The sequence below is a fragment of the Lolium perenne genome, chromosome 6 (genome assembly GCF_019359855.2).
Source record: "Lolium perenne isolate Kyuss_39 chromosome 6, Kyuss_2.0, whole genome shotgun sequence".
NCBI lineage: Eukaryota > Viridiplantae > Streptophyta > Magnoliopsida > Poales > Poaceae > Lolium > Lolium perenne.
This window is the reverse complement of record NC_067249.2, coordinates 129,718,609-129,734,132: the sequence shown is the minus strand read 5'-3', so window position 1 is coordinate 129,734,132 and position 15,524 is coordinate 129,718,609. Positions and strand designations below refer to the sequence as shown.

The window sequence follows — 15,524 nt, the reverse complement described above, 5'->3', positions numbered from 1 at the left end:
TGCTAGTTTCAGGATTCCCGAGACCAAGATGTCGTTTGTTGATGGAGAGCCTCTTCCTTGGAAGTCTGATGATGGGAAGAATTCATCACCACCACCGCTGAAGGAGTAATTCATCATCGGTATTGGCATCCCCTTGGTCTGTTCCAAGCTTGGGGGAGTGCCGCGGTATCACATCATCACTATCTTTTACTTATTATTATCAAGTAGTGTCATATCATGAGTAGGGAAGTTATCATATAAGATGGGTTGCAGTGTGGAAGTATCTCTCTTTAGTTGGTTGTCTATGTATCCCTTGGTGTGAGTTATCATTATGAAATATTAATGAGAAGTCTTATCATTTACATATTGCACATCTTATTTTAGTTTGCAATCTCTGCTATATGATTGATCTTGTTGTTAGTATTGGTATCACTTTGGGAGCATTGAGTAGATCTATTTGGTTTTGGCAAACTTAGCATTGGTCAATAGCAACAACACTTTGAGTTTAAATAGAAAAGAGGAAATACATGTAGATATGTTAGTTTATTATCTTTCTTTCTTGTTAGCTCTTAGCTTATTATTCTGAAGTTAAAATTGTTTGTGCTTACAAGGAAGATGCATGATTGTTTCTATCACATGTATATTTGTTTGTTTCCCTCAACTCTTATGCTTGCTAATCAGCCTTGCTAGCCAAAGACCTCTACTGAGAGGGAATGCTTCTCGTGCATCCAAACATTAACCCAAACCTATGCCATCAGTGTCCACCATAACTACCTACTATGTGGTATTTCCCTGCCATTCCAAGTAAATACTTCGTGTGCTACCTTTAAACAATTCAAAATTTATCATCCCTTATTTGTGTCAATGTTTTATAGCTCATGAGGAAGTATGTGGTGTTTTATCTTTCAATCTTGTTGGGAAACTTTCACCAATGGACTAGTGGCTTCATCCGCTTATCCAATAATTTTGCAAAAAGAGCTGGCAATGGGGTTCCCGGCCCCGATTAATTAACCTTCATAATTTTACAAATAGACACTCCTCCATGGTATGAGATTGTTGGAAGGCACCCGAGGATTTGGTTAGCCATGGTTTGAGAAAGCAAGGGTTGGGAGGAGTGTCATCCCTAAATAAAACTAAAATAAATAGACACTCCTTCATGGTATGTGATTGTTGGAAGGCAACCGAGGATTCGGTTAGCCATGGCTTGTGAAAGAAAAGGTTGGAAGGAGTGTCACCCAAAAATAAAAAATTTCATGGGAGCCGCTCTTTGAAAGTCTGTCTGGCAAGGGGGTTAGAGTAACCACTACCATTCGTTGACAACAACAAACACCTCTCAAAATTTTACTTTTATGCTCTCTATAAGATTTCAAAACTGAAAAAGCTCTAGCACATGATTTAATCCCTGCTTCCCTCTGTGAAGGGCCTATCTTTTACTTTATGTTGAGTCAGTAAACCTATTTCCCTCCATCTTATGTAAGCAATTGAGTTGTTGTGATCAAACCATTTATATTGTGATCTGTTTAATCATGCATTTTATTCTTGCTTGTTTAGTACAAGTTTAATCTGAATGAATATAGCTTTGAAAGTTACCAATGATTATGAGGAGATTATTATGATTGAGTATGCATGTTGTGACTTATAAGCTTAACATAAGAGCGATGCTCGATAGATAAGTACAATCTGTTAATTGTTCTCTGACCAAGAACGAAGTTTGCCATCACCAATTATGATTTCTTATGCACCTTTATTTGTGATTACCTTCTACTTATTTCAAGTTGAATTATATGAGGAAGTTGTTCACTAGAATGTCTTGTGTGAATTAATATGATGCTTCTTGTCCGTATTTCGTTTATCGACTCTTTACTCCATAAACATGTGGTCTTGTTTACCGAGTTCAGTTTCGCTTGGGGACAAGCAAAGTCTAAGCTTGGGGGGAGTTGATACGTCCATTTTGCATCACTATTTTATATCATAATTTACTGTGATTCATTGATATATTTCATATTTAGAGATGATACTTATGTTATTTCATCTATTTTGCATGTTTCATGATTATTGGAGAATCGCGCACCGGAGTCAGGATTCTGCTGGAAAAAGCACCGTCAGAATGCAATATTTCGGAAGATCAACAATTGACGGAAATTACACGGAAAATCCTATTTTTCTAGAAGACGAAGCTAGCCAAAAGGAGGAGCCGAGGAGGGCCGCCATGGGCCCCCCCATAGGCCGGCGCGGGCCCAGGCCTGGCCACGCCGCCTTGTGGGGAGGGGGCCCACAGCCCCCTCTGGCGTCCTCTCCTTCGCGTACTTCTTCGTCCCGAAAACCTAAACTCCGGAGGATAGTCGCGAAGAGTCACAGCCGCCTCTGCGGGGCGGAAAACACCAGAGAGAAAAGAGCTCTCCGGCAGGCTGAAATCTGCCGGGGAAATTCCCTCCCGGAGGGGGAAATCGATGCCATCGTCACCGTCATCGAGCTGGACATCATCTCCATCATCATCACCATCATCTCCATCATCATCACTGCCATCTCCACCGCTGCACATCGTCACCGTTGTAACAATTAGGGTTGGATCTTGATTGTTTGATAGGGGAAACTCTCCCGGTATTGATTTCTACTTGTTATTGATGCTATTGAGTGAAATCATTGAACCAAGGTTTATGTTCAGATTGTTATTCATCATCATATCACCTCTGATCATGTTCCATATGATGTCTCGTGAGTAGTTCGTTTAGTTCTTGAGGACATGGGTGAAGTCTAAATGTTAGTAGTGAATTATGTTGGGTAATTGAAGCGACACAACCTGAATACAGATTGAATCTCTGTGCTTTCTGTGCTAGTCCCTTGGATCAATCGCTAGCACACACAGTTCGATGAATAACCAGAATAGCAAATGCGTCAATTATTACAACGTATGATCCATGGTATAATTACTACAAAGCGCATAGCTCAAGGCTAGCTGAAAATAACATAGTTCAAGCAGCAAATAAATAAACGAAGAGCTCCATCACGCCACAGGCGAACATGTTGGGTGTAAGCTCGCAACCTATGGTATCTCTTACTCGTCTTCAGTATAACCTGCAACATAAAAACGTTGCAGCCCCGAAGGGTCATTACACTTGGAATGGAAATGGCAAGATGTCATATGGTGGCTTTTTCTGGCGCCTATCGCTACATGATATTTGGCAGGTGGAGTTCATATTTGCGTAAAGCCAGTTTTGTTTTCCCTACTCTCAAAACATTTATTTAAAACATAGTATATCAATAAGACTAATTACTACCCATAATCCACCTGGTACATTAATATTCAGAAATTCGACTGACGAGATCATCCAACAGTTTCAAGCTCTAATTGCTCATAGATGTCTGTAACCGGGGACACGGCTAAGTACTTAGTTTTGACACTCTCGAGAGGCTGTACACATTCCCCACATGACCTAGTCTGTTCTTCTTCCATGATGCGCATTTTGCTCAAATGGACAGATGTCGACTAGGACAAGACCTTTCAGAAGCGATACCTCAACCACAATGGACGCGCTCCGTCCTACCAATATCTACCACCCTCTGTACATTGGGTCGAGCTCTCGCAACCTACTCAATCTAGCCAGAGCCCATATAGCATGTGGTTGTACTGGAAGCTACTAAAACAAGAAAACCGGGCTAATCTCTTTGTTCATGGGTGGCCAACCTCAAGTGTGATGCACACGGTGCTGCCATAGAAATGACCCCGGTGCAACCACTCAACATAAACCAAGCATTACCACTTACCACCCAGGGGTGTATTAATTTGACATGGTTGTTATCATTAAGGGAATAAAACATTTATCTCTCGCAATCTCTCCACTTTGATAATATCCCAGGGCCAGCAATTTGAAAACAGTATGCACATAAAACAACTACCAATGCATAGAAAACAATAGGATAATGAGTTTGTGACACTTGCCTTGGTCGGTGTTCAGACAGTCGTCGCAATCGCACTCGTTGCAATCCGGGCAATCTAACGCAAGCAAAATAATTCACAATCAAACACCAAACAACACAAACAGGTAAAACACATAATGAAATTATGCATGCATGCTCTGGAAAGAAATTGGATATCAAACATTTTCATAAACAATTAATGCAATAAAGGTTTCAAATAGCCATTTAACCATGAACAAAATATATATGTATAAAATAGTTTCTAATATCTCTTGCAGGCATACTGGTGGATAGGCAATATAAGTATCTGCAATTTTGCGTTGGATTCATATTAAAATAGTTTACAGAATTTAAAATATACTAGAAATACTATATAAACGATTTTAAATTGCAAAAATTCGCAAGTTTTGTAAAAGCACAAACTAACAGTACCAAAATGTTCCTCTCATTTTTCTGAATCCAACAATATATTATTTGTTCAATTCCGAGTTACAAAACTTTAATAATGAATTTTAAAAGATTAAACATTTCGAGGTTTATTAATAATTTTTGTCCGAAACGTTGTTCGAAAAAGTTTCTCGGATGGAGAAACTTTCTACACGAAAGTAACAGAGAATTCAATTTCGAACTTAATGCAAAAAGAATCACCTAAAACGGAGCTACAGATTATTTGATATGGAATTTAGAAGTTAGATTTTAGCTAGCACACATATGAACCGATCGATCGCATGTGCGCGAGGTGAGAAAAGAAAAATAAGGTAGACGTGGCCATATGTGATACGATTGTTCTGGTTTAGTGCATTACCCTGCTGCTGCTGCTGGTGATGGTCGATTTGGATGAACCAGACGGCGTGGTGGTCGAGCGTGGACGGCGACGTCGTCCCGGCGTCTCTGGTAGTCCTTGGCGATGGAGACTCGGACGACGAGATGCAGCAGACAACAGCGGTCACAGTAATGTCTCTCCCGTCGTGTCCCTCTCTCTCGGGTGGCAGCTACGGGCGGATGGAGCTCCGGACGATGGTGAACTCCGGCGATAGCTCCGGCGACCTCTCCCAAGCGTTTCCGTGCACTGCAGTTAGGGAAAAAAGGGTTGAGACGAAGCGGTCGAGGAAGGGGAACAACACGAAGTGAAGGAGGGGCTCTCTGGGCGACGGGAACCTCCGGTTCTGAGCTTCAATGGCGGCGGCAGATCGAAACTCCGACGAGAAATTCGCGCAGCCTGGCGGCGCAAAATTTAGGGATTTTAAGGAGCAAAAACGGAGGAGATTATGCGGTATTTATAGAGGGATTTTCGTGGCAAGGGGGCAAAGAAATCTGAGCGGAATCGAGCGAGAAAACTGGGATATTTCGCAGCCGGTACCAACTCGTACGCGAAACAGACTCCAGGCAGAGGTAGAAGATGATTGTGGGTCCCAGCAGCCATTAGTGGAGAAAAAAAAAATGAAAGAATAAGGTGGACGGATACGGAGCTGCTGGCTGCTCGCATGTGCCGGCTGCGCGCGGCCGTACGCGAGTCAGCGCGTACGCATGCTGCCTGCTCGATGGTGAGCTGATTGGTTGCCTTGCCAATCTATTTTTTTTTCTTTATTTCTTTTCTTCTCTATTTTTTTCTGAAAACTGAATTAGCTGTAGGTTGCAAAATCTGATGTAAATAAAAATACGAAAATTTGTAAATACTCCCAGTACAGTATCGGGACTTAATGAGCACAGCTCCAATCCAGTAAGATACTAGCAGTATAAAACTTTTATGCAAGGTAAAGTAAAATATTTTCTAAAACTGAAACTTTAACATGCTGATATGATGAAATGCATGAATTTGAAAATGCACAGTTTTTAGGATGTTACAAACCTAACCCCCTTAAGATGAATCTCGCCCTCGAGATTCGAAGTGGCTAGCAAATAGGTGTGGGTGGTCTTCTCGAAGATCATCCTCTCTCTCCCAAGTTGCTTCCTCCTCTGAATGATGATTCCACTGAACCTTGCAAAATCTGATAGTCTTGGTGCGAGTAAACCTCTCTGCTGTATCAAGAATCTTGACAGGCTTCTCCTCATATGTAAGATCACTTTCTAGTTGAACCTCATCCAATGGAATGGTGTCTCTCAACGGTGTGTCTGCCATCTCCGGATGACACTTCTTCAACTGGGATACATGAAAGACGTTATGAACTGCTGATAGTGTATCTGGCAATTCTAGCTCATATGCAACCTCTCCTTTGCGTGATAGAATTTTATATGGTCCGATGAATCGCGGTGCTAACTTTCCTTTAATTCCAAACCTCTTAATGCCACGGAGCGGTGAAACTCTAAGGTATGCTCTATCTCCCACTTCATATGTAATCTCTCTACGCTTGGAATCCGCATAACTCTTCTGTCTCGATTGAGCTACCTTCAACCTGTCGTGAATGAGTCTAACTTTCTCCTCAGCTTCCTTAATCACATCAGGTCCAAAGAAGCTACGCTCTCCAACTCCATCCCATAACAATGGTGTTCTGCACTTCCTACCATACAATGCCTCAAATGGAGCCATCTCAATACTAGACTGATAGCTATTGTTGTAGGAAAACTCCGCATATGGTAAATTCTCATCCCAACTAGATCCATAATCTAGAGCGCAAGCTCTAAGCATATCCTCCAAAATCTGATTTACTCTTTCTGTTTGTCCATCAGTCTGCGGATGAAAAGCTGTGCTAAACTCCAATCTGGTTCCAAGTGATTCATGCAATTTGCGCCAAAAGTGAGAAGTGAATTGAGTACCTCTATCAGAAACAATTCCCTTCGGAACTCCATGTGAGCACACAATCTTGCTCATATAAATCTTGGCTAACTTGGCGCTTGTGTATGTGGTCTTTACTGGTATGAAGTGAGCTACTTTGGTCAAACGATCAACAACTACCCAAATTGAATCATACCCCGATCTAGTCTTGGGCAATCCTGTGATGAAATCCATATAAATTTTGTCCCACTTCCAATCGGGTATAGGCAACGGCTGTAGTAATCCTGCTGGTTTCTGATGTTCGGCTTTCACTCTGCTGCATACATCACATAATGCAATATACTCTGCAATCTCCCTTTTCATGTTAGCCCACCAAAATCTCTCTCGCAGATCCATATACATCTTAGTGTTACCTGGATGAATAGAATATGGCGAATCATGTGCCTCCTGGAAAATCAACTTCCTAATCTCCGGATCATTGGGCACACATAAACGCTTCTCAAACCATAGCGTTCCTTGTTCATCCAAACGAAAACCTTCAGCTTTACCTTTCTCCATATTCTCTTTTATTTCATCCATCTCATCATCTCCCTTCTGAGCTTCTCTAATTCTATCTAGCAACGTTGGCACCACTTCCATCGATGCTAGGTATCCCTTTGGTACCATTTCCAACCTAAGGTCCTTGAATATCTCACATAAATCTGATGGTAACTCCCCTGCGGTTATACCATTCACATAAACCTTGCGGCTCAATGCATCAGCTACAACATTAGCCTTTCCTGGATGATACTGCAAATCCATATCATAATCCTTTATCAATTCCAACCATCTCCTTTGTCTCATGTTCAGCTCTTTCTGAGTAAATATGTACTTCAAACTCTTGTGATCAGTAAACACATCACAATGCTTTCCCATTAGATAATGTCTCCATACCTTAAGTGCATGCACGACGGATGCTAACTCCAGGTCATGCGTTGGATAATTCCTCTCATGATGCTTGAGTTGGCGCGAGGCATAAGAAACCACTCTTCCATCTTGCATCAATACACTACCAAGTCCTTGACGAGAGGCATCACAATATACTTGAAAATCCTTCTGAATATCAGGCAAACATAAAACAGGTGCACTTACTAGGCGTTGCTTCAATTCTTGAAAGCTGGCCTCACACTCCTCAGTCCAAGTGAATTTCTTCTCCTTCTTCAATAATTCAGTCATCGGTTTGGCAATCTTGGAGAAATTTTCTATGAATCTCCGGTAATATCCTGCAAGTCCTAGGAAACTCCGGATTTCCCCTGCATTTTTAGGCGACTCCCACACAGTTACAGCTGCTACCTTACTTGGATCAACTGCAACTCCTTCTGCTGAAACAATGTGTCCAAGAAATCCCATCTTGTTCAACCAAAACTCGCATTTGCTGAATTTAGCATACAACTTGTGTTCCCTAAGTTTCTCCATGATCAAACGCAAATGCTTCTCATGCTCATCTTCATCTTTAGAGTATATCAATATATCATCAATGAATACCACTACGAATTTATCCAAGTACTCCATGAATACCTTGTTCATCATAGTCATAAAATATGCTGGAGCATTTGTTAGTCCAAATGGCATAACTGTATACTCATATAAACCATACCTAGTAGTGAACGCAGTCTTGGGTATATCCTGCTCTCGAATCTTCAATTGGAAATAACCCGATCGAAGATCGATCTTAGAGAACACCTTTGCTCCTTTCAATTGGTCAAACAAGTCATTGATGTTGGGCAGCGGGTACTTATTCTTAATGGTCACCTCATTGAGAGAGCGGAAATCCATAACTAGTCTCTTAGTAGAATCCTTCTTCTCCACAAATAAAACAGGCGCTCCCCAGGATGATGAACTAGGCCGAATAAAACCCTTTTGCAGTTGCTCCCTAAGCTGTTTCTTAAGTTCCTTTAATTCCTCTACATCCATCTTATACGGCCTCTTAGCTATAGGTCCAGTTCCAGGCATTAATTCAATAAGAAACTCAACATCTCTATCAGGTGGCATTCCTGGTAACTCCTCTGGAAATACATCCGGATAATCTCTCACTATGCGCACATCCTCTATGCTAACCCCCTTAAGAGAATTGATGTTGGATCCCTTAAGCTCAAACGTGGACTTAAATCGAATGCGCTTCTTCTCCGGGGTTGTAAGCATTATCGCTCTATTAGCACAATCTATGACACCTTTTCCGTCATCCAATTCATGCCCAATATTATATCTAAGCCTTGTGACTCCAAAACAATCAGGCTAGTGGGGAAACTATGTGCTCCAATCTCTAAGGTTAAATGGGGACACCCATAGGTCGCAATCATCTCTCCCCCAGGTGAATTTATTTTAATAGGCCTGTTTATGGTACTAGTAGGTATCTTACTTCTATCCACAAATACCCTCGATATGAATGAATGTGATGCTCCAGTATCGAATAGTACGAGTGCTGAAAAATTATTGAGCAGAAACGTACCAATCACGGCGTCTGGCTCCTCATAGACTTCCTCCACGTTGACATGGTTGACATGTCCCTTCTGAAACGGGGTTGGCTTTGCATTCACATCCTTCTTCTCCGGGCAATCACTAGCATAGTGCCCGGTCTTCCTGCATTTGAAGCACTCCACTTGGCTGATATCCCTGCCGGTGAAGTTGTTGGGACGGTTTCGGCCATTGCTATCTCCATTGTTGAGGCCATTACCTCTTCCAGAGTTGTGGTGAAGATGCTTCTGTCCATTATGGTGGTGGCCATTTCCTCCTTTGTGCTGATGACCCTTCCCACCGTGGTGGTTGTGTCCACTGCCTCCATGCTTATGTTGTCCAGAATTTCCATTACCATCATGGAATGTGCGGGTCCTCTGATGCGGCGCTGAGTTGTTGTGGTTATTGCTATGCTTCCTCTTGCGGTTCTCAGCCTGCTTCTGCTTTCCCTCAAGAATTGTTGCTTTGTCCAAAAGTGTCTGAAAATCAGGAATATGCACAATGGACAATTGAACAGCAAGATCATCATGCAAACCATCCAGGAATCTCTCCTTTCTCTTTGCATCAGTATCCACATCTTCCGGTGCATAGCGCGCCAAGTTGCTGAACTCCTCTATGTACTCGGCCACAGTGCGGTGGTTCTGGCGCAGGTTTCGGAACTCCCTTCTCTTCAAGGTCATAACTCCAGTTGAAACATGAGCTGTGCGAAACCCTTCTTGAAACATTTCCCAGGTGATTCCGGCAAGGGGGTGAGTTATCTGGTAATTATCCCACCATGATGCAGCTGGTCCTTCCAGCAAGTGAGCAGCAAACCTCACCTTCTCAGCTTCAGTACAACCCACTGTCACTAGGTCCTTGTCCACAGCACGCAGCCAGTCCAATGCTATCATTGGCTCAGGTGCAGTAGAAAACTTGGCAGGCCTCAACCTCAGGAACCTTGTGAGCATATCTACCCCTGGAGGTGGATTATTGTTGTTGTTGTGGTGATTGTTGTTCTGGTTCTGGTTCGCTATGAACTGATTCATGGTCTGCATGAGTTGTGCCTGTGCGTTGATCAGCAGCTGCACATCAGGATTGGGGTTGTTGTTTCCAGTGTTGTTGGTCCCGGTCCTTACACGTCGAGGAGGCATCTGTTGGTTCAGCAAAGGTAAATAGAGATAGATAGAAACTAAAGAAAACACTACCCATACTAATACACCAACATGGCAGCAAGCATTCACACCAAACATATTACACAACAATCAAACAAGACATCCCTATAAAAAGACAGAATCTGTCCAGAATTTTACTGCTGTGAAAACGTATTTTGCAGAGGCACTTAAATACGTCAGAAAATTTAGCCAATTTTTGTGGCTGTACAGGAACGAATTCCGCACCTAACCTGAATTTTTCGTGATTTTTGGAGTTACCAGTAAGGCATGAAAAATCGCGTGGTAAACAGCATCAGCAGAAAAACTGTAGCTCGCACAGACAACAACTTTTGGTAAAAACGAATATAATACTGATTTATAAACCTCACGAAAATTCCACACAATCATAGTTTAGAGAAAAGAAAATCCTAAACATAAACTTGCCATACCACATGTTTTGATATGACATAGATCTATTGCGATATCGATTTCCTGACGAAGACTAAATTGGTGGGCAATCCTAATTAGAACTTGAAGCGTTTGATGTAGTCCGTGCTCCTCTGGCACCGGCGCTTCTTTGGGCGAGCATCCATGGCTGGTGGTTCATCCTCTTGAGGATCTTCATCATCGCTTGAGACATAGATGATATCTTCCTCGGGGTCCTCTTCCTCTTCCTCATCATCTTCAGCATTTGCGTCACCTTCATCTCCATCCTCCTTATCATCATGTCCATATTTTCGAATAAGTAATCCAACAGAGGTTTGACTTGTTAACTAAAGTGGGTAATGAACATCTACTATTTTGAATAGAGGAGAGTGAGAAAAATGATAGATATAGAATTATGAGAAGTGAAGAGCGAGAAGATATAAGAGAAAATTAAATAAGTTGTCAGTTCCTATGGTCTTCCTAATCTACTCCATTTTCTAAGGTCACGAACCTACAGGCAACACAATGCTCTGATACCATCTGAAGCGACACAACCTGAATACAGATTGAATCTCTGTGCTTTCTGTGCTAGTCCCTTGGATCAATCGCTAGCACACACAGTTCGATGAATAACCAGAATAGCAAATGCGTCAATTATTACAACGTATGATCCATGGTATAATTACTACAAAGCGCATAGCTCAAGGCTAGCTGAAAATAACATAGTTCAAGCAGCAAATAAATAAACGAAGAGCTCCATCACGCCACAGGCGAACATGTTGGGTGTAAGCTCGCAACCTATGGTATCTCTTACTCGTCTTCAGTATAACCTGCAACATAAAAACGTTGCAGCCCCGAAGGGTCATTACACTTGGAATGGAAATGGCAAGATGTCATATGGTGGCTTTTTCTGGCGCCTATCGCTACATGATATTTGGCAGGTGGAGTTCATATTTGCGTAAAGCCAGTTTTGTTTTCCCTACTCTCAAAACATTTATTTAAAACATAGTATATCAATAAGACTAATTACTACCCATAATCCACCTGGTACATTAATATTCAGAAATTCGACTGACGAGATCATCCAACAGTTTCAAGCTCTAATTGCTCATAGATGTCCGTAACCGGGGACACGGCTAAGTACTTAGTTTTGACACTCTCGAGAGGCTGTACACATTCCCCACATGACCTAGTCTGTTCTTCTTCCATGATGCGCATTTTGCTTAAATGGACAGATGTCGACTAGGACAAGACCTTTCAGAAGCGATACCTCAACCACAATGGACGCGCTCCGTCCTACCAATATCTACCACCCTCTGTACATTGGGTCGAGCTCTCGCAACCTACTCAATCTAGCCAAAGCCCATATAGCATGTGGTTGTACTGGAAGCTACTAAAACAAGAAAACCGGGCTAATCTCTTTGTTCCTGGGTGGCCAACCTCAAGTGTGATGCACACGGTGCTGCCATAGAAATGACCCCGGTGCAACCACTCAACATAAACCAAGCATTACCACTTACCACCCAGGGGTGTATTAATTTGACATGGTTGTTATCATTAAGGGAATAAAACATTTATCTCTCGCAATCTCTCCACTTTGATAATATCCCAGGGCCAGCAATTTGAAAACAGTATGCACATAAAACAACTACCAATGCATAGAAAACAATAGGATAATGAGTTTGTGACACTTGCCTTGGTCGGTGTTCAGACAGTCGTCGCAATCGCACTCGTTGCAATCCGGGCAATCTAACGCAAGCAAAATAATTCACAATCAAACACCAAACAACACAAACAGGTAAAACACATAATGAAATTATGCATGCATGCTCTGGAAAGAAATTGGATATCAAACATTTTCATAAACAATTAATGCAATAAAGGTTTCAAATAGCCATTTAACCATGAACAAAATATATATGTATAAAATAGTTTCTAATATCTCTTGCAGGCATACTGGTGGATAGGCAATATAAGTATCTGCAATTTTGCGTTGGATTCATATTAAAATAGTTTACAGAATTTAAAATATACTAGAAATACTATATAAACGATTTTAAATTGCAAAAATTCGCAAGTTTTGTAAAAGCACAAACTAACAGTACCAAAATGTTCCTCTCATTTTTCTGAATCCAACAATATATTATTTGTTCAATTCCGAGTTACAAAACTTTAATAATGAATTTTAAAAGATTAAACATTTCGAGGTTTATTAATAATTTTTGTCCGAAACGTTGTTCGAAAAAGTTTCTCGGATGGAGAAACTTTCTACACGAAAGTAACAGAGAATTCAATTTCGAACTTAATGCAAAAAGAATCACCTAAAACGGAGCTACAGATTATTTGATATGGAATTTAGAAGTTAGATTTTAGCTAGCACACATATGAACCGATCGATCGCATGTGCGCGAGGTGAGAAAAGAAAAATAAGGTAGACGTGGCCATATGTGATACGATTGTTCTGGTTTAGTGCATTACCCTGCTGCTGCTGCTGGTGATGGTCGATTTGGATGAACCAGACGGCGTGGTGGTCAGGCGTGGACGGCGACGTCGTCCCGGCGTCTCTGGTAGTCCTTGGCGATAGAGACTCGGACGACGAGATGCAGCAGACAACAGCGGTCACAGTAATGTCTCTCCCGTCGTGTCCCTCTCTCTCGGGTGGCAGCTACGGGCGGATGGAACTCCGGACGATGGTGAACTCCGGCGATAGCTCCGGCGACCTCTCCCAAGCGTTTCCGTGCACTGCAGTTAGGGAAAAAAGGGTTGAGACGAAGCGGTCGAGGAAGGGGAACAACACGAAGTGAAGGAGGGGCTCTCTGGGCGACGGGAACCTCCGGTTCTGAGCTTCAATGGCGGCGGCAGATCGAAACTCCGACGAGAAATTCGCGCAGCCTGGCGGCGCAAAATTTAGGGATTTTAAGGAGCAAAAACGGAGGAGATTATGCGGTATTTATAGAGGGATTTTCGTGGCAAGGGGGCAAAGAAATCTGAGCGGAATCGAGGGAGAAAACTGGGATATTTCGCAGCCGGTACCAACTCGTACGCGAAACAGACTCCAGGCAGAGGTAGAAGATGATTGTGGGTCCCAGCAGCCATTAGTGGAGAAAAAAAAAATGAAAGAATAAGGTGGACGGATACGGAGCTGCTGGCTGCTCGCATGTGCCGGCTGCGCGCGGCCGTACGCGAGTCAGCGCGTACGCATGCTGCCTGCTCGATGGTGAGCTGATTGGTTGCCTTGCCAATCTATTTTTTTTTCTTTATTTCTTTTCTTCTCTATTTTTTTCTGAAAACTGAATTAGCTGTAGGTTGCAAAATCTGATGTAAATAAAAATACGAAAATTTGTAAATACTCCCAGTACAGTATCGGGACTTAATGAGATACTAGCAGTATAAAACTTTTATGCAAGGTAAAGTAAAATATTTTCTAAAACTGAAACTTTAACATGCTGATATGATGAAATGCATGAATTTGAAAATGCACAGTTTTTAGGATGTTACAGTAATATTCAATGGTTTGATATTTAAGTTGTTGTGTTATTCTTCTAGTGGTGTCATGTGAACGTTGACTACATGATACTTCACCTTTATGGGCCTAGGGGAATACGTCTTGTACTCGTTTGCCAATTGCGGGGTTGCCGGAGTGACAGAAACCTAAACCCCCGTTGGTATATCGATGCAGGAGGGATAGCAGGATCTCAGAGTTTAAGGTTGTGGTTAGATTTATCTTAATTACTTTCTTGTAGTTGCGGATGCTTGCAAGGGGTATAATCACAAGTATGTATTAGTCCTAGGAAGGGCGATGCATTAGCATAGGTTCACCCACACAACACTTATCAAAACAATGGAGATTAATCAGCTATATGAAGCGGAAGCACTAGATTAAATTCCCGTGTGTCCTCAAGAACGTTTGGTCATTATAAGTAAACAAACCGGCTTGTCCTTTGTGCTAAAAACGATTGGACCACTCGCTGCAATTATTTCTCTCGCATTTTACTAACTTGTACTTTATTCATCTGCTATATCAAAACCCCCTGAATACTTGTCTCTGAGCATTTACAGTGATTCCTTCATCGAAACTGCTTGTCAACACCTTCTGCTCCTCGTTGGGTTCGACACTCTTATTTATCGAAAATACTACGATACACCCCCTATACTTGTGGGTCATCAAGCGACTGCGGTAGACTGCTGGATGAGCATATGGTTTCGAGGTTCGGCGGGGATGATCCGGTCCGATTGATGACGGTGTCGATGAAGTGGCTCCGGCAGGCAGCCGGATGATGAGGATCGCGAGGCCTGGGGTAGGCCAGGGAAGTCCGGCGGGGATGTTCCAGTGCGGTGGTCGTGGAGGTGGGAGAGAGAGGGAGTTGGGAAGTTCCGGTGGGTGGTCTGAGGGAAATGATTTTTTTGGGAGGGTTTCCGGGCTAGGGAGGTGGTGATCGAAAAAATGACGGGCAGACCCCCACCACCAACCGACTTTGTTGTCATCTCCTCAGGGGTAGAATGGGAATTTGGAAGCGTGTGAAATTTTTGTATTTTGTGGGCGGGAAGTTTCGCCGCTATGAGATTTTGAATTTGGCTACCGTCCAAGTATAATGATAAAAAAATTGTGAGACCGTACTAGTACCTCTGTTCAAGGCCTAGTGCAAAATCAAATCATCACCTTGAATATCGGTCACTACCATGATCATGATCTATCTCTGAAATTAGCGTATCCGCTAGATCTTGCAAAGTATAATGATAAAAAAATTGTAAGACCGTACTAGTACTTCTCTTCTAGACGGAGTGCAACATCAAATCATCATCACGTTGAAAATTTGTTACCATGATCATGATCTATCTCTGAAATTGGCGCATCCGCTATATCT

The 15,524-nt window shown here is 42.3% G+C and overlaps 1 protein-coding gene and 1 long non-coding RNA gene across 3 annotated transcripts; both read right to left on the bottom strand.

Moving 5' to 3' along the window:
• Positions 1-2,784: 2,784 nt before the first annotated feature.
• On the bottom strand, positions 2,785-10,429 carry LOC139832794 (uncharacterized). 2 transcript variants are annotated; one of them, XR_011747254.1, is made up of 4 exons: positions 5,056-5,537; positions 4,703-4,966; positions 3,920-3,973; positions 2,785-3,054 (listed from the first exon to the last, which is right to left on the bottom strand). XR_011747254.1 is itself a non-coding variant. In XM_071822672.1 (3 exons), exons 1-3 carry the CDS (start codon positions 10,330-10,332, stop codon positions 3,035-3,037), a joined length of 1,308 nt encoding a protein of 435 aa, XP_071678773.1. In that variant the 5' UTR covers positions 10,333-10,429; the 3' UTR covers positions 2,785-3,034. The 2 variants fall into 2 exon arrangements, 1 of the variants encoding a protein (XP_071678773.1); XM_071822672.1 differs by lacking the exons at positions 4,703-4,966; positions 5,056-5,537 and adding an exon at positions 9,099-10,429.
• A 790-nt stretch (positions 10,430-11,219) lies between these two features.
• On the bottom strand, positions 11,220-13,906 carry LOC127334552 (uncharacterized). Its single transcript, XR_007872235.2, has 4 exons — positions 13,491-13,906; positions 13,138-13,401; positions 12,355-12,408; positions 11,220-11,489 (listed from the first exon to the last, which is right to left on the bottom strand). It is a non-coding gene; the product is annotated as an uncharacterized lncRNA (long non-coding RNA).
• Between the last annotated feature and the right edge of the window lie 1,618 nt (positions 13,907-15,524).